The following is an 18708-nucleotide window of genomic DNA, read 5'->3' as shown; positions in this document are numbered from 1 at the left end:
CGCCCCCCCCCCGCAGCCCCTCCTTCCTTCTGAATTTGGGACCAGGTTGAGTGGGCATCTGCGGATGAGACTGCAACTTCCCTTCTCCGGAAAGACTTTGGGAGGCTGTTTCACTCCCATAACACCCTCTAATTAGCCCTTGATAGTCAGAGTGATGGAGTGTTCAGCCATCTTCCGTCACGCCTCAAGCGGAAGTCCAATACAAATTTAGTTTTAGAGTGATACTCACGCTCGGTGATAAGCAGGCTTTTAATAGCCAACCCACCTTCAAATGTTCGGACAATCCTCGCCACAAAGGCAAGGCAGACGTGTCTATCCAGTAATGTTGTGGTATATTCAGAAATGACAGTGTTTGTTATGACAGTCACAGCCATGCCACCTTCTAGGATTATACAACCGTCTAAGATTCTTGGGGGGAGAGGAGATTTTTCATACTATTTCATGATGCAATAATAATGCTAATGATAATTAAAAAATGCTGACTTTTAAACTGCAGTAGTTGATGCAAGCCCACTTAAAAAGAATCAAGGAGGAGACATAAACTACCTCTGCCATGGAAGACCCCGGTGAGTGGCTGCCGGTCAGAGTAGACTGTAGCAGCTTAACTCCCCTTTCCTTATTAAGCAGCTGCAACCCGAGGCAGTTGTGCATTTGTGTTTGTGTGTATTGGAGGTGGCAAACAGAAGGAAACCTATTTCGCTGTCTGATTTGGTTAAAAACAATAATGAGTTCACTTATTGTGCTTAAAAGCACGTTAGGAAAAAATAATCCTGATATGTATTTGTTTATTCCAGAGAATTTATCTGCCACTTTAAAAAGGTAAAGGACCCCTGACAGTTAAGTCCAGTTGCCCCCCCCCCCCCGAACAAGACAGCCATTGGAATAGTAAACGCGGGATTGGACTGTGGGAAGTAGTTCCTTCGCTCGGGCACGAAACTGAGAACTTTGAGCAGCACCAGGGGAAAGGCCAGCTGGACCCGCCTTCTGGAAACATAGCTGCTTCAAACTTATAGACTCTTATATCCACCCCGAATGACAACCCCCATAGCTCTGTAAAGCATTTTTATTTTAATAGCTGGTATACGACCGTAATAAAGCTTGATTGATTGATTGATTGATTGATTGATTGAAGTCCAGTTGCAGATGACTCTGGGGTTGCATCGCTCATCTCCCTCTACTGGCCGAGGGAGCCGACGTTTGTCTGCAGACAGTTTTTCCAGGTCATGTGGCCAGCATGACTAAGCCGCTTCTAGCGAAACCAGAGCAGCGCACAGAAACACCATTTATCTTCCCACCGGAATGGTACCTATTTATCTACTTGCATTTTGAAGTGCTTTCGAACTGCTAGGTTGGCAGGAGCTGGGACCTGCCATTTACCTTCCCTTTAAATCTCTAAGCTGTGCACACGGTGTACAATGCAACAATAAAATCCACTAGAACAAAAACGCAACTTAAAACCAATAAAGCAGCACTGTTGTTGACATGCATCACAGTCTAATCTTAAGGGTCAGGTAAAGGCTTTAATCTGTTGTCATAAAAATAGTTGGAATCACATTACAAAACAGAGACTTATGAAGAGACTGGGATTTAGCAGGGATCGATGCGAAAAATGAAAATAAAATACCCACCATCTCTTTTAAAGAGGTTTAATGAATTAGATTTATGATTTACTACCATTAAACTCATCCCCACATAATTTACTTACGGAGATATGTGGATAAATGGAACCTGGGAGAAAGAGCCTGGCTGGGATGCTCCACTTAGTGTGGGTATAATCCCACCGATGAGATGGTCTCCTTCTCTATAATAGTCCCAGGGATCATACTGATCTCTCACTAAATTCAAGGGACATTTCCGCTTCAGCTGCCCATAGACGTTGTAGAGCAGAAGCAGTATTATCACGGGCATGCCTGAGGCTGTCACTCACTTCCTTCTTGCCTGTTTCCTGCAAAGAACTGCAGAAAACTGAACAAAGCTACAGTCTGTGACTTTGCTAACACAGATGGGAATCCCACCAGGGCTTCTCATTCAAAGAGGGTGATATCACACTGGCAGCATCCCTGCTACTTTGAAACCCCCAACCCAAGATCTCAGTGGAGTGCACCATATTTATACCCCGACCTTTTTCAGGCTTGATGCAAGAAATTGCATCCTGTTACTCCCAGTTCTGGCAATTTCTGCTCATGGTCTCAGGTGTGATATTCAGGGAAGTCCCTTGAGCATTGACAGAATTAGAGAACTAAATCACCATTATTCACACAACGATAAGGGGAAGAATTGCGTCTGCCGTAGATCACAAACTCTCTGCGTGGCTCCTTCCGCAGGTGGTTGGGTGGGGCAAAACCTGTTTGCAAAAACTCACCAATGAGCCAATAAAACGGGCTTGGGATTAGAAAAAGTGGGTTGCATTACAGTGGAGAAAAATCTACCATCCACAAAGAAAGATTTTGGGAAAACAGGATATACTGGCACTTTATCGTTTGCTTAAATGGGAAGGAACTATTAGTCTCATGGTCAAGATGCCCAATCACCAGGGGCACTGACTCTATGGGGCCAAGCTGACTTTGGCTCCCACAATATGTGTTGACAGGGGGCAGGGCCCCACAATGTTGAGGGGGTGGAGGAAGCTGAGTGTGGCTCGACTTCAGTGGCTGGTTCTTCCGGAGCAGAGACAAGAGGAGCCGGCACGCATTAAAGCTGCTGGGCTTCCTGCTCGGCATCCTCCTGACGAAACGACATCACACATATGTGACATCACTCCCGTGTGATGCATGATGGTCTCCCTCAATCTTGGAAATCACACATTCCCACTACCCTTCTGATAAATACCCCTCTGGTTTGCCAGAAGCTGCTCTGGTTCGCCAGAAGTGGCTTTGTCATGCTGGCCACATGACCTGGAAGCTATACGCCGGCTCCCTTGGCCAATAATGCGAGATGAGCACACAACCCCAGAGTCGGTCACGACTGGACCTAATGGTCAGGGGTCCCTTTACCTTTACCTTAGGGGGACCCAGGTGGCGCTGTGGGCTAAACCACTGAGCCTAGGGCTTGCTGATCAGAAGGTCGGTGGTTCGAATCCCTGTGACAGGGTGAGCTCCCATTGCTTGGTCCCAGCTCCTGCCAACCTAGCAGTTCGAAAGCACATCAAAATGCAAGTAGATGAATAGGAACCACTATAGCGGGAAGGTAAATGGCATTTCCATGTGCTGCTCTGGTTTGCCAGAAGCGGCTTTGTCATGCTGGCCACATGACCTGGAAGCTATATGCCGGCTCCCTCGGCCAATAATGTGAGATGAGCGCGCAACCCCAGAGTCGGTCACGACTGAACATAATGGTCAGGGGTCCCTTTACCTTTACACCCTCTCACTATATATAAGGGTCTGGTGACTTATGTTTCAGAGTATCTGAAGAAGTGTGCAGGCACACAAAAGCTCATACCCAGAACAAACTTAATTGGTCTCTAAGGTGCTACTGGACAATTTTGTTAATTTTTTTGGGGAAGGATTCTTTTAAAGGATTTTTAAAGTACTTTTTAAAAAAGGACTTGATTTTTTTAAAGAAATTTTTTGGGGAAGAGTTTTTAAATATTTTTCAAGATTTTTATTTATTTATTTATTTCAACATGTTTATGAATGACTTGGATGAACGAATTGAGATAATAATAATCCATTTTGGCAGATGAATCTAAACTGGGAAGGGTAACTAATGCTGCCAGAGGTGGACAGAATTAGGATTTAGGATGATCAAATGAGATTGAAAAACCAAGTCCAAATAAATAATAATAATTTCAATAGGGACAAGTCTGCTTACCTTAAACGGTCAGATGACATTGCAGTCTGGCCACAGCCCCACGTCAGAGATCCAGTGGCTGGCTGGATCCGAGGATTCCTCAAGGGGCAGGCCCAACCAACCATTGCGCACCACTTGGGTCTGCCCAAGGGGAATAAATTGAGGCCAGCCCAGCACACCTTGGTTTCCCCCTTGTATCTCCCACCCTCCAATTCCTTTTTCATCTGTTTTTTCTTTCGTTTTTTAAACAATATTTTCATTAAATTTTCAACAAAAATAGCAAAAATAAAGCAAACAATAACAAATACAATAACAACCACAAAGAAATTTATACACACAAAAAAATTAAATCCATAAAATTTGATTCTCCGAATCCCATGACTCCCCACCCCCCACCCCCGGTTCACTAAAGTTCCTTTTCATCTGCATATCATTTCTACTCCAAATTATTTTTTACCTCAGATTTCCTGTACTATTTCTGAAATTACAAGTGTTCTTAAAATCCTGCCAATGTATTAATCGGTTTACAATACTCTTGCAAATACATACAGTAATAAACATTTCCCATTCTTCTCAAAATTCCTTGTCATCTTGATTTCTGAGCTTTCCAGTTAATTTCGCCTTTTCAGCATAGTCTATTAATTTGGTTTGCCAATCTTCTTTGGTTGGGACTGCTTCCCCTTTCCATCTTTGGGCTAACAGTATCCGGGCGGCTGTCATAGCATACATAAACAATTTTTTCTGGTCTTTTGGAATCTCCGCTCATACAATACCTAATAAAAAGGATTCTGGTTTTATTTTCATTTCATGGTTTTTTAAGAAAGGTTTTATTTTCATTTCATGGTTTTTTAACAAAGGTTTTATTTTCATTTCATTACAAATCATTTCCCTTTTTTAAAACCTTCCTACATTTCCACCACATATGATAAAATGTATCTGCTGTTTCTCTACATTTCCAACACATTAGATCTTTTTCTATACATTTTTTTGCTAATTTAACTAGGGTTAGATACCACCGATACATCATTTTCATGTAGTTCTCTTTCAGTAGAGTACATGCAGTAAATTTCATATATGACTTCCAAAGCCTTTCCCAATCCATCATTAGTATATTATGTCCCACATCTTTCGCCCATTTTATCATAACACATTTGACCCGTTCCTCTTTGGCATCCCACTCCAAGAGCAGATTGTACATTTTTGACAGCAATTTTGTCCTACCTTCTACTATTTCCCTCTGAAATCCTGACACTTGATAACTAAATCATTTCTTTTTATCATTTTTTAAAGTTTCATTTAATTGAAAATATTGGAACCAGTCTATTTCTTTTTCTCTAACTTCTTCAAAATCTTTTAATTTTAATTGGTAGTCTGTTTCTGTTAACAGCTCTCTATATGTCGGTCAGTTTGTCATCATGTTCACTGTTTTCAAAGATCTTGTTTCTAATGGGGAACGCCACCATGGTTTTTCTGTTCTAACAGATCTTTGTCTTTCTCCCAGTCTTTAAGAATCGAGTTTCTTTTTATATGATTTTAGAATCTTTTGTGAACTTTTGCCTTATGATACCACAGATATGCATGCCAACCAAATCTATTATCATGACCTTCCAAATCTAACAAATCAGCATTTGTTAAATTTATCCAATCCCAGATTCAGCAAATGCATGATGCTTTATAATATAATCTTAAATCCGGTAGGGGGAAATATCTTCTATCTTTAACATCTATTAATAAAAAAATTCCTTCCAGCAGCACCTTAGAGACCAACTAAGTTTGTCATTGGTATGAGCTTTCATGTGCATGAAAGCTTCTTCAGATATACTGAAACAGAAGTCACCAGACCCTTATGTATAGTCAGAGGGTGGGGAGGGGTATGACTCAGAAGCGTGGTGGGAATGGGTGATTCACTGACTGATAGCTGTTGACGACTGTTAATGACTGCAAATGGTCTTCTAGGAAAAGGCAAGGGGTGAGATGGGGCTAAACATTGCTTTATCATGTATAATGAGATAAGAATCTAGTGTCTTTGTTCAGACCAGGTTTCTCTATGGTTTTAAGCTTGGTAATAAGTTGCAGTTCAGCAACTTCTCTTTCCAGTCTATTTCTGAAATTCTTTTGTAATACGACAGTCACTGGATTCTTATCTCATTATACTCTACATTAAACTCTTTTGGTAATGAGTTTATAGGATCTTCATGTGTTATCACAAGGTCATCCGCGAATGCTTTAAATTTATATGCTTTATTTCCTACTTTTATTCTTCTGGTGGTTTCTTCTACTCTTATATTTCTCACCAGAACCTCTAATACTAAGATAAACAACAATGGTGACAAGGGGCATGCTTGTCTTGCCTCTTTCAAAATTTTGCACATAGTAATAACACTATTCACAAGTAATCCTACTTCTTGCTTTGAATAAATTGCATCTATTCCTCTTCTGAATCTTTCCCTGAAATTAATCTCTTCTAAAACCTTATGCATAAATGACCAAGAAATATTACCAAATGCCTTTTCAGTGTCAATAAACATCAAGGTGGCTTGTTTTTCATTGATTACCTCCACATACTCTATAACATCAATTATGTTCCTTATATTATCTTTCATCTCATGACCTGGAAGAAATCCTGCTTACTCATAATGTATTATATCTAACAATATCTAACAATATTCATTTCATTCTATTGCCTAATATGTTTGCAAATAATTGTTATTTAATAATGAAATTGACCTATAGTTTTGCAATTAAAACAACAGAGAAGTCAGTAAAGTTAACTCTTTATTCCAAGTGAAACAGAAGCAGTCTGGCCTAATGGTCCCAGCAACCCTTCTCTGCAGCTCTTGCCCTGATGTGGTAGTTGTAAGGACTGAAGGCCCCCACCACCCCAATGCCCACTAATGCTACTCCTCTCCAGGGTCTATCCCAAGCAGTTTGAAACTGCGCCTTTTGTTCAGCCTTCTTCATTCCTCTGCATGTTGTTGGAGACCAAGCGAAAGGAGAGCTGGGTTCAGCCAGTGGGAGTGTTGTATCCTGACAACAGAACTCGGGATTCAAAACTGTGAAGCTGCTGCAAAGGTGAAGAAAACTTGAAAGTAAAACAATACTTTATTGCAAGAAAGTGACTCAGCATGCAAGAAAGTGACTCAGCATAGGTTTCCCAAAATGCTGGCTCAGGACATAGATCGTCAATTCATTTTATACCTTGGACCATACATTGCGACACAGTACAACCAATTAAATTCTGTTCTGCCATAAGAGAACAAAGAGAAGCCAATCATTTCGGACAAGGCCCAGTTCCGATTCACCAAATATGAGCAAACCCAACCTCATTCTAGGAATTGACAACCCCATTCTAGGAAAGCTCACCTTTGACAAAAATTGTACATCTCCAGTTACCTCACAAGGATGGCGTACCCATTTTCCTTATAAAGGCATGTCCGGGCAAAACTTGGGGTTAAGATGACCTTGTGGTTTGCAAAGGATGTAACTTTCACCCAGTTTGCATGATGCTGGAAACCTCTAGCCCAGTATCCTTGAGCAGCCTTCCTCCAAACCAAACCCCTCCCTTTCTTTTGGACTCACGCCAACGTCTAGTCCCATTAGAGGGAAGAGCTAGGTTTCCAAGACAGGTACATTCCAACATCCTTATTTCCATTACAAATACATTCAATATCATTGATATCTAAGAAAACAATACAGAAAGGAAAAATGATTATTAGATATATATTCTCTTGCTTAGAATCCACACATGACCCTCTGCCTGATTTCACAAGAATGCCTTTCCTATCAAGAGTTCCAGGCTGCTTGCCAGTTCCTTTAGGAACCTTGGACATATTCTTCTTAGAGAAGAACACAGACTAAAACCAGGTGGTTGGAATCTCAAATAAGGATGCTCTTGTCATAACATAATTCCAGCATCCTTCCTCCAGTGGACCAAAGGACACAGACAAAGAAATGATTTCTAAAAGAATATGAACTTTCTGCTTTTAGGCAAAAGTGACAAATATGGCTCAGGCCTTGCAGATATGTACCTGAGACATAGGCTTGATACCTGAGGGCATGTACCTGGGTACATCAGGAGGGGGAGACTCCATGGCTTGAAGCAGCTTACCTCTTTGTCTCCTAGTTCCACACTTCTCCAACCTCACTTCCTGCCTCAGAGCCTGAACTGTCCTCCGCCTCCGACTCTTCCTGCTCACTAAACCTGGTTATCTCACCTGCGTATTGTTACCCTGCAAAGGGGGTCTTAATTCCTCTGGTTCTTTAAGTGAAAAGAAGATAAACAGTGTGTGGAAAGGATTCCATTTTATGAGAGAGCGGCCCAGAGGATATCTCTAAAAGCTAGCCCTCTTGTATGCACTTCAAGGCATTTTTCTACATACGATTACCTCTTGCCCAATCCTTCCAACCTCATGGTCTCTGAACCAAAGAGAGGTGCTACCAGGCCTGCATGGCACCCAGATGGCCAGGCTGAATGTCTGATAAGAAGTGAATTAGGAGGGGAGTTGAGAGACAGAGCAATAGCTGCTGCTAGTGGGAGTATTTTGTGATTCACATGTAAGAGGCTTGGGAAGGGCTGGCTACTTCTTTCTTTCAGCACCAAGAACAGCGACAAGTGCAGCTCCTTGCCTCCTGCCTTCCCCCTCCACAGACAAGCCAAGCAACATGTGAGAAAATTGAGCTGCAAGAAGGCGCCCTGAGGGCTCCTCTCTAGCCTGGGCTGGCGGCTGAATGGGGGTGGGAGGCATGGAAGACAAGCCTGGCCGGACTGGGAGGGGAGGGCATTGCACATGTGATGTCAGAAATGCATGACAGCCCCCCCCCATTAGTCCCAGTTTGGTGTGCCTGCCCTTTACAAAAGCAACCGCAGCCAAGAAGTAAAGACCAGCAGTTGCCAATGGCCAGTTTGATGGATCACACTGCAATAAACAAGCACTTCTAAAACATTAAGTCCAAAAGGTCTGTGGCTAGTGGGGAGTTATTATGCATTAATTTTTTATGATTAACCAACCTTCTTATTTAGACAGGCCTACTGTGATGTTTGGGGACCCAGGTGGCGCTATGGGTTAAACCACAGAGCCTAGGACTTGCTGATCAGAAGGTTGGCGGTTCGAATCCCCGCGATGGGGTGAGCTCCTGTTGCTCGGTCCCAGCTCCTGCCCACCTAGCAGTTCACGTTAAAGTGCAAGTAGATAAATAGGTACCCCTCCAAGCAGGAAGGTAAACGACGTTTCCGTGTGCTGCTCTGGTTCACCAGAAGCAGCTTTGTCATGCTGGCCACATGACCCGGTGGCTGTCTGTGGACAAACGCCGGCTCCCTCGGCCTTTAGAGCGAGGTGAGCGCCGCAACCCCAGAGTCGGACACGACTGGACCTGATGGTCAGGGGGCCCTTTAGCTGTACCTTACTGAGATGTTTATAAAGCTTGTAAGAGTTTTAATTTGTTTTAGTTTATTCTATTGTGGTTTTACCATTTCTTAATTAAAATGATAATTTTATTGCTTTATCCTTTTGGAAACTACCGGTACTTTGAGGTTTTTTCTACAATGAAGTGGAGCATAAATTTTATGAAATTAAATACTATAAATAAATAAATAAATAAATAGGATTTACCATGTTTGAAGCTACATTTAAATGAGAAGTATTGCAGTTCTATTACTGCTTCACTGCAATTCAACTATAAATTAATATTTTAAGAGTCAAGGGCTGCCTTGAGTTTTTGTTGTGAGATGCTCCTTTGTATTCAGATCAGGCCTGAATATGATAATGTAGCATTTGGGGATGAAGATGCAGCCCAGAAGCCCAGCACTGGAGGCCAACATAGAGAAGACCTGCACAGCCACCATATACTTCCCCTTGGTGCTCAGGTAGGTAGGCACAAAGGACACCCAAACACTGCAGAAGACCAGCATGCTGAAGGTGATCAGCTTGGCTTCATTGAAGGATCCCGGAAGCTTCCTGGCTAGGAAAGCCACCATGAAGCAGATGGCAGCCAGGAAGCCCATGTAGCCAAGGACAGTGTAGAACATGGCAACAGATCCTTCATTGCATTGCAGGATGATCTCTCCAGCCTGGGAGTGCATGTCAGAGTCTGGGAAAGGAGGAGAGGTACCCAGCCAGATGACACAGATGAGAATTTGGATACTGGAACAGGAAATGACAATGGAATTAGCCAGACTCTTTCCCAGCCATCTCCTCACCCTGTTTCCTGGCTTAGTGGCCAGGAAGGCCAGCACAACGGTAATAGTTTTTGCCAACAAAGAAGAGACAGCAACTGAGAAGATCATGCCAAAGGCCGTCTGCCTGAGAAGGCAGGTCACTTTCCTTGGCCGGCCTATAAACAGAAAGGAGGACAAAAAGGAAAGGAGGAGGGAGACAAGGAGGATGTAGGAAAGGTCCCTGTTGTTGGCTTTGACTATGGGAGTGTCAAGATATTTAATGAATATTCCTAAAACAAGGCCTGTGATTAAGGACAAAAACAGGGCAATGGAAACCAAGAGGATCCCCAGATATTCATCATAGGACAGGAAGGTGATAATCTTGGGGACACATTGATCTTGGTCCTTGCTCGGATGCTCATCTTCTGGACATTTGTGGCAATGCTCTGCATCTGCAATGAGAAAGAGTGACTTCATTGTCCTATGGTTCCCCCCCCCCCCATGTATCATACAGGTCTCTGTATTAGTCTCGATTCTTCAATAATATATTGGGTGGCTCTTCACCCAAATCATGCTCTTCAGACTCCCGGCTTCATTCTGTCTACCCTTTTGCGGCAGCTTCTTCTAGTTGGTGGGACATTCCTTGGAATTCCTTACCTTCCTGAGTGGAGATGGTCCCATTGGGACATTGAGCACAAGCATAGCAGCAAAGCGGCTTTCCTTCTTGAATCACTTTGACGTATCCAGAAGAGCAGCTTTTGCTGCACCTTGAATGTGGAAGTGTCTAACCATAAAATGAATGAATATCAAATTAAAAGTGTTAGGGGTGGGTGAATAAGCCACAGAACTGAGTAACAGGCAAAGAAAATACACAATCCTCGTTTTAATAGAAAATTGCTCTAGCGTCTCCCCCACAGAAGAAGGGTCCTTGTAGGTTAGACTAGAGGCCCCTATGGTCCAGCATTATTTTCTCAGAATGGGAAACCACCTATCCTTGAAATGTTGTAAATGCATTCTCTAAACCAGGCACCCCCAAACTGTGGCCCTCCTGATGTTTTGGCCTACAACTCCCATGATCTGTAGCTAACAGGACCAGTGGTTTGGGGAAGATGGGAATTGTAGTCCAAAACATCTGGAGGGCTGAAGTTTGGGGATGCCTGCTCTAAACTGATATCAGCATCTAGTCCCATCTGGGGCAAATTAAGCAGATGAGATGGATGCAAAGCTTCACTGCCACATGGAAGATGGAGCAAGCTTGTTTTCTCCTGCTCCGGAGGGTAGGACCTGAACCAATGCCTTCAAGTTACAAGGAAGGAGATTCCAAGGAAACATCAGAAAGAACTTTCTGGTCTCCCTTGGGAGGCTGTGGACTATTTCCCTGGCAGTTTTAAAGCAGACATTTCATGGCCATCTGTCATGGATGCTTTAGCTGAGATTCCTGCATTGCAGGGGGTTGGACTAGATGACCCTTAAGATCCCTTCCAGCTCTACAATACTATGATTCTATGAAATGCCTTAGGATGAGAAGAGCCTTAATATTTACTGCAGTAGGGTGAGGGGCTCACCGGGGGTTTCTGCAAATAACACCCATCTAGAGTTCTGAAGGCACTGAAGAACTTGGATTCTTAACCCTTGGTTTTCCTCACCTGAGTGAGCTGCCCAAGCCACACAATGGCATCCTGGTCAATGCTGAACCTTTTGTCTGGAGGTGCTTGCTGCTTGAGGCTCCCAATTTTCACAGAAGCCACAGAAGTGTTGGGCCACACCACCCTGGCAAAAATATCAAAGTTGGCTGCCAACTCCCCATTCCCATCCATGGAGGCATTGTGAGATCCAAAGTTCCTCAGAAATGAGTGGAACTAGAACGACACATGGATAAAAAGAACATTACTTCAGTGCTTCCCATTTGGGGATGGGGCAAAATGTGAAGTTCTTTTATTGGAAACTAGCTGGCCCTGCATGCGTTACTGTGCGTTAGTCTGTCAAATGGAGGGTCTCGGAGTCTCAGAGTCCCCCTGTTTTACAGGATCACGTGGTGAGGGTGGGGTTTGTGGGTGTGGGCTAGACTCCATGGGGAGGGAGGAGGAGGTGGAGGAGGAGCTGTGGGAATAACGCCACTTGAGGGTGCTGTTTTAGTTTGTGGAAAAGCAGGTTTTTACCTGCGCAGGTATGAGATGTGAGGAATCCAAGGTTGTTAAAACACTCGGGTAGTGGCATGGACCGTTGTGTCCAAATTCCAGGAAAATCGATCAATATGACGGCACATTGACACGCTGCGGCTTTGAGCTCCTGAGAAGGGTGTGTGCTATTTGGAACAATATGTGTATGGGTGTGTTTGCACAATGTGGTCCGAGGAGCAGACTTCACCAGAGAGCTGGTAAACATCGAGCTTGCGAGGAAATAGTGCAACTGACTTTAGGAGTTGGTGTGTTGTGCGACAAGCACACAGAGTGCACTGGGATTGACTGTTTGTGGGGGAGGATCAGTTAATTTCATTGTACACAGGTTGTACATTGACAATAAAGGTATTATTATTACACATACACACGCTAAATTTGACCGCCTCAGAAGTTCCTCCACCATGGGTTAGAAATATAAGAAAAGGTTGTTGCATTGTCTTTGGCAATGTCATCTCCAACCCGCAAAATCAAACAAATCCTAATTGGTGATGTCACAGGTTTTTGCGGCTACTCTTGAGTAACAACACACCACGCCTACTTGTCTTAAGGTGTTTATTATGGTGCATTCTATTTACAGTCCTATGGGTTGCTGATCGCCTCACTTCAGGCGTCGGGCTGGGAGGGCCGTCCTCCTGACTGCTTTCCCTTAATTTCCTGCCCCTCTGCCTCCCTCTCTACTCGGAATGGAGGCTCTTTGACGCTGCTGGAGCCTTTTCCCTCACTATCTGCTTCCTACCTCCTGTAATCTGATCCACTGCTGGACTTACTGCTCTGAGAGGAACTCGATCTGATGAGTGGAGGCTGTTCCCTATAAGCCTTCCCCCTTACAGGTGAGAAACCCTTCCAAAATGCATAAATATTGAAGAAGTGAAGGGTGGTTGTGGGATCTCCACAAAGACTGCTCTAAATAATGATAGAGCACTTTTGCACATTTCATTAGTACTATCTGTGATGGCAAAGGGAATACCTGCCATGGCTGTAGCCTCTGAAGCCTCCGCCCATCTCCTCCACCCATCATTGCCACCTGCTTGGATCTGGATGAGTAAGCAGCATGTAAGGCATGTGCCACAACATACACACTGCTGTAGATGTTGTAGTTGTCTGGGAAAAGACTCTGCTTGAGGACATCCAGGGGCAATTCCCCTTTTTGTTCACATCTCCGACGTTCTTTTGCAGAAAACAAGTGCTTTGAAAAGAAACAATCAAATGTTGTCAGCAAGTGATGAACTATGTGACTGAAGTTAAAATTGTCATGTTTTAGGGCAATCTCTGTCTGAATTAAGAAGGAAAAAAACCAGTGGCGGTGCTGGAAATGTAACTCCCAGTGAGACAACGTTGGGGTGATATCCCACAAAGCTGTTGTGATCCAGACTTTGCCCTCAGTGGACACTTGCCACAATGTGAGTATTTGATTTACAAAGAATATTCCACTGAAGAAAGAACGAGTCTCTGCATAGTGAACAAATACATTGACTTCTCTCCTTTTGAGAAATGAATCAACCGGAATTGTCACTTCAGACTGAGTCATTTCTGGGATTCTGTATGAGACGGCAACACAAATCCCATTCGAGGTGAGCATAGGGGTCAAGGACCTCAGGAACCTTTCTCCATTGTCATTGTCTGGAGCAAAGAGACCAATCCACGTCCATCTGAAATGCAGGAGCAACTTGACAATCCCTCTGTATTGGTGATCATCTTTGGGGATCATCCGGTAGGAAAAAGGGAACCGAGTTTTGTCACTGAGGTCATGGGAGACAAACCCATAACTGACCTGCATGGGAATGGAAGAGAAAAGTGTTTTGCTTGGCTTCCTTTGAATCCCCTTGTATGCATCTCTCATCTCCATATCACAGAATGTCCATATCAAGTATATAATAATAATAATAATAATAATAATAATAATAATAATAATAATAATTTATTATTATTATTATTATTATTATTATTATTATTATTATTATTAATACCACACCCATCTGGATGAGTCTCCCCAGCCACTCTGGGCGGCTCCCAAATGAATATTAAAACAATACAGCATTAAATATTAAAAGCTTCCCTAAACAGGGCTGCCTTCAGATGTCTTTTAAAATTAGGATAACTGCTTATTTCCTTGACATCTGATGGAAGGGCATTCCACAGGTTGGGTGCCACTACCAAAAAGGCCCTCTGTCTGGTTCCCTGTAACCTCACTTCTCGCAATGAGGGAACTGCCAGAAGGCCCTCGGCACTGGATCTCAGTGTCCGGGATGAATGCTGTGGGTGGAGACGCTCCTTCAGGTATACAGGACCAAGGCCGTTTTGGGCTTTAAAGGTCAACACCAACACTTTGAATTGTGCTTGGAAACGTACTGGGAGCCAGTGTAGATCTCTCAGGACCGGTGTTATGTGGTTCCGGCGGCCATTCCAAGTCACCAGTCTAGTTGCCGCATTTTGGATTAGTTGCAGTTTCCGGGTCACCTTCAAAGGTAGCCCCACGTAGAGCACATTGCAGTAATCCAGTAATTTATTAATAGTGAAATTGTGCCAGGAACAATCCTAACCAGGTCTGCTAAGAAGCAAGTCTTATAGAATTTCTTGGGAATTAGCTCCAGGTAAGTTGGATTCAGTTGCAGCCTTGGGCTACACTAGGTGACCAAACCCTAGTCATACTAACATTATGTCAATATACTCTCTGTTGCATTCAATCTCTGTGGATTGGAGTGAAATTCCGCACCCTCTAATCTAGAAGAATTTAGAAAGAAGGAAGGCTGTTGAAAGGACAAATAGTAAAACTTGAAACTGACAGAACAGTAGCTTTGTCTCTCAGACAGAGAAAAAGGCCATTCAAAGCAAAGTGAAATTAAAGTGCATCCCATTTCACACCTGTGGGATTTTGTAGATCCCCAACATGTTTGAAATATGGACAGCAATTTCAGAATCAGCACCTTCTAGGACAGCCAGCAGTTCATTCTTCCTCCCACACCTGAAGTTTGGAATACTTGCTTGACTGGTATAGAGCAGCTCTACCATGATGTCGTATGTGATCCTTGTATTGTAATAGTTCTCAAAGATATTGTAGCCGAGGGTGATGTTGGGTAAGAGCCTGGGATTCTGGTTGATCTCGTCGATGGCGAGCAGGAAGGCAATATTGTGGAGTAAAAATATGTCTAGTCTTCTGCAAGGTAGCATATATTTTGCACCATCACCCTCAATTTAACAACACATGTAACGTTCCACATTGTGCAACATGAAGGGCATTTCCAAGCAATACAAACTTAGTTTTAGAGTGATACGCTCAGTGATATACAGGCTTTTAGTAGCTAACCCACCTTCAAATGTTGGGACAATCCTCACCACAAAGGCAAGGCAGATGTGTCTATCCAGTAATGTTGTGGTATATTCAGAAGTGGCAGTGTTTGTTATGTACAACCTTCTAAGATTATGCAAAAAACAATTAGTAATAATAATGCTAATGATAATAAAAAAATGCTGACTTTTAAACTGCAGTAGTTAATGCAAGCTCAGTGACAGAACACATGCCCTCTCTATACAGAGGGTTCCAAGTCTTGTTGACAGGAATTCCACTTAAAAAGAATCAAGGAGGAGACATAAACTACCTCTGCCATGGAAGTCCCTGGTGAGTGGCTGCCAGTCAGAGTAGACTGTAGCAGGATACCTCCCCTTTCCTTATTAAGCAGCTGCAACCCGAGGCAATTGTGCATCTGTGTTTGTGTGTATTGGAGGTGGTAAAGAGAAGGAAACTAACTCCCCTGTTTGATTTGCTTATAAACAAGAATGAGTTCACTTATTGTTCTTAAAAGCACACTAGGAAAAAATAATCCTGATACGTATTTGTTTATTCCAGAGAACTTATCTGCCACTTTAAAAAGGTAAAGGACCCCTGACAGTTAAATCCAGTCGCAGACAACTCTGGGGTTGCAGAGCTCATCTCGCTTTACTGGCCGAGGGAGCCGACATTTGTCTGCAGACAGTTTTTCCAGGTCATGTGGCCAGCATGACTAAGCCGCTTCTGGCGACACCAGAGCAGCGCACGGAAACACCATTTATCTTCCCGCCGGAGTGGTACCTATTTATCTACTTTGACATGCTTTCGAACAGCTAGGTGGGCAGGAGCTGGGATCTGCCACTTACCTTTCCTTTAAATCTCCAAGCTGTGCACACGGTAAACAGTGCAACAAGAAAATCCACTAAAACCAAAATGCAACTTAAAACCAATAGAGAATATTTAAAATAATAATAATAATAATAATAATAATAATAATAATAATAATAATAATAATAATAGCTGGAGGGTACATATTGCTCCATTCCAGAATCACATTGCAAAACAGAGACTTACGGAGACACTGGGATTTAGCAGGGACCGATGCAAAAAAGGACCCACCATCTCTTTTAAAGAAGTTTGATCACTGCAGATGGTGACAGCAGTCACAAAATTAAAAGACGCCTGCTTCTTGAGAGAAAAGCAATGACAAACCTAGACAGCATCTTAAAAAGCAGAGACATCACCTTGCCAACAAAGGTCCGTATAGTTAAAGCTATGGTTTTCCCAGTAGTGATGTATGGAAGTGAGAGCTGGACCATCAAGAAGGCTGATCGCCGAAGAATTGATGCTTTTGAATTATGCTGCTGGAGGAGACTCTTGAGAGTCCCATGGACTGCAAGAAGATCAAACCTATCCATTCTGAAGGAAATCAGCCCTGAGTGCTCCCTGGAAGGACAGATCGTGAAGCTGAGGCTCCAATACTTTGGCCACCTCATGAGAAGAGAAGACTCCCTGGAAAAGACCCTGATGTTGGGAAAGATTGAGGGCACAAGGAGAAGGGGACGACAGAGGACGAGATGGTTGGACAATGTTATCGAAGCTACGAACATGAGTCTGAGCAAACTGCGGGAGGCAGTTCAAGACAGGAGTGCCTGGCGTGCTCTGGTCCATAGGGTCATGAAGAGTTGGACACGACTAAACGACTAAACGACAAAACAACAATGATAATTAGATTTATGATTTACTACCATTAAACTCATCCCCACATAATTTACTTACGGATCTATCTTGATAAAAGGAACCTGGGAGAAAGAGCTTGCGTGGGAATAGCCATTTAGTGTGGGTATAATCCCACCGATGAGATGGTCTCCTGCTCTATAATAGTTCCAGGGGTGATACTGATCTCTCACTAAATTCAAGGGACATTTCCCCTTAAGCTGTCCATAGACATTGTAGAACAGCAGTAGTATTATCATGGGCATGCCTGAGACTGTCACTCACTTCCCTCTTGCCTGTTTGCTGCAAAGAAGTACAGAAAACTGAACAAAGCTACAATCTGTGACTTTGCTAACACAGATGGGAATCCCACCAGGACTTCTCATTCAAAGAGGGTGGTATCACACTGGCAGCACCCCTGCTACTTTGAAACCCCCAACCCAAGATCTCAGTGGAGTGCAACATATTTATACCCCGACCTTTTTCAGGCTTGATGCAAGAAATTGCGTCATGTTACTCCCAGTTCTGGCAATTTCTGCTCATGGTCTCAGATGTGATATTCAGGGAAGTCCCTTGAGCTTTGACAGAATTAGAGAACTTAAATCACCATTATTTACACAACGATAAGGGGAAGAATTGCGTCTGCCGTAGATCACAAACTCTCTGTGTGGCTCCCTGCGCAGGTGGTTGGGTGGAGCAAAACCTGTTTTCAAAAACTCACCAATGATCCAACAAAACGGGCTTGGGATTAGAAAAAGTGGACTGCATTATAGTGGAGAAAAATCTACCATCCACAAAGAAAGATTTTGGGAAAACAGGATATGCCGGCACTTTATCATTTGCTTAAATTGGAAGGAACTATTAGTCTCATGGTCAAGATGCCCAATCACCAGGGGCACTGACTCTATGGGGCCAAGCTGACTTTGGCTCCCACATAATAAACGGTGTTTTCATGCGCTGTCCGTGCACTGTTCTTCACCGATTGTTTTGCAATTTTGACACAACGTTGCATTCGAATACGCGTGTGTTTTTATATACCTATATTATATAGATGTCACACCTGTCAAAGGTAAAAACATGATTTTATCCAAAAACAGCGCCCTCTGGTGGATGAAAAAGGAACATACACTATACTTAATATACCCCCAAGGCCGATGCTGACACCGCTGGACTCGCGCTCCACTGGGCAGGGCCAGGCGTGGCAGGCCGCTGAAGGGGACGGCCTGATGGCCAGGAATGCTGCCAGCTGTGGTTTGCCTCCGCCTCTGCCTGTTCGGCAGAAGCGGCTACATGGTGCTGCCATTCAAGGGGTTCTGGCTGCCGCGCCAATGGGAGGCTGTCCGCCGGCTTCCCTGTGACGGCGCCCGCAGCCAAGGCCCCTTGGATGGCATAATATCGATAACTTCTCTGCTTCCGCCCCCATTTAACAGACTGAGCCATAGCAACGCGTGGCCGGGTACAGCTAGTACCTACTTCTGGTTTTTAAACAAATCAGCATTTGTTAAATTTATACGATCCCGGATTCAGCAAATGCATGATGCTTTATAATATAATCTTAAATCCAGTAGAGAGAAACCTCTTCTGTCTTTAACATCTATTAATAA

General features: G+C 43.5%; 1 protein-coding gene across 1 annotated transcript; it reads right to left on the bottom strand.

Moving 5' to 3' along the window:
• Positions 1-9484: 9484 nt before the first annotated feature.
• LOC118080176 (vomeronasal type-2 receptor 26-like) lies at positions 9485-18544 on the bottom strand. Its single transcript, XM_088662542.1, has 7 exons — positions 18248-18544; positions 16255-16274; positions 14986-15277; positions 13541-13894; positions 11590-11802; positions 10601-10727; positions 9485-10395 (listed from the first exon to the last, which is right to left on the bottom strand). Exons 1-7 carry the CDS (start codon positions 18542-18544, stop codon positions 9485-9487), a joined length of 2214 nt encoding a protein of 737 aa, XP_088518668.1.
• Between the last annotated feature and the right edge of the window lie 164 nt (positions 18545-18708).

Source organism: Zootoca vivipara, chromosome 2 (genome assembly GCF_965207765.1).
Source record: "Zootoca vivipara chromosome 2, rZooViv2.hap1.1, whole genome shotgun sequence".
Lineage (NCBI taxonomy): Eukaryota > Metazoa > Chordata > Lepidosauria > Squamata > Lacertidae > Zootoca > Zootoca vivipara.
Note: the sequence above shows the minus strand (reverse complement) of the source record. Positions and strands in the feature narration are given on the sequence as shown.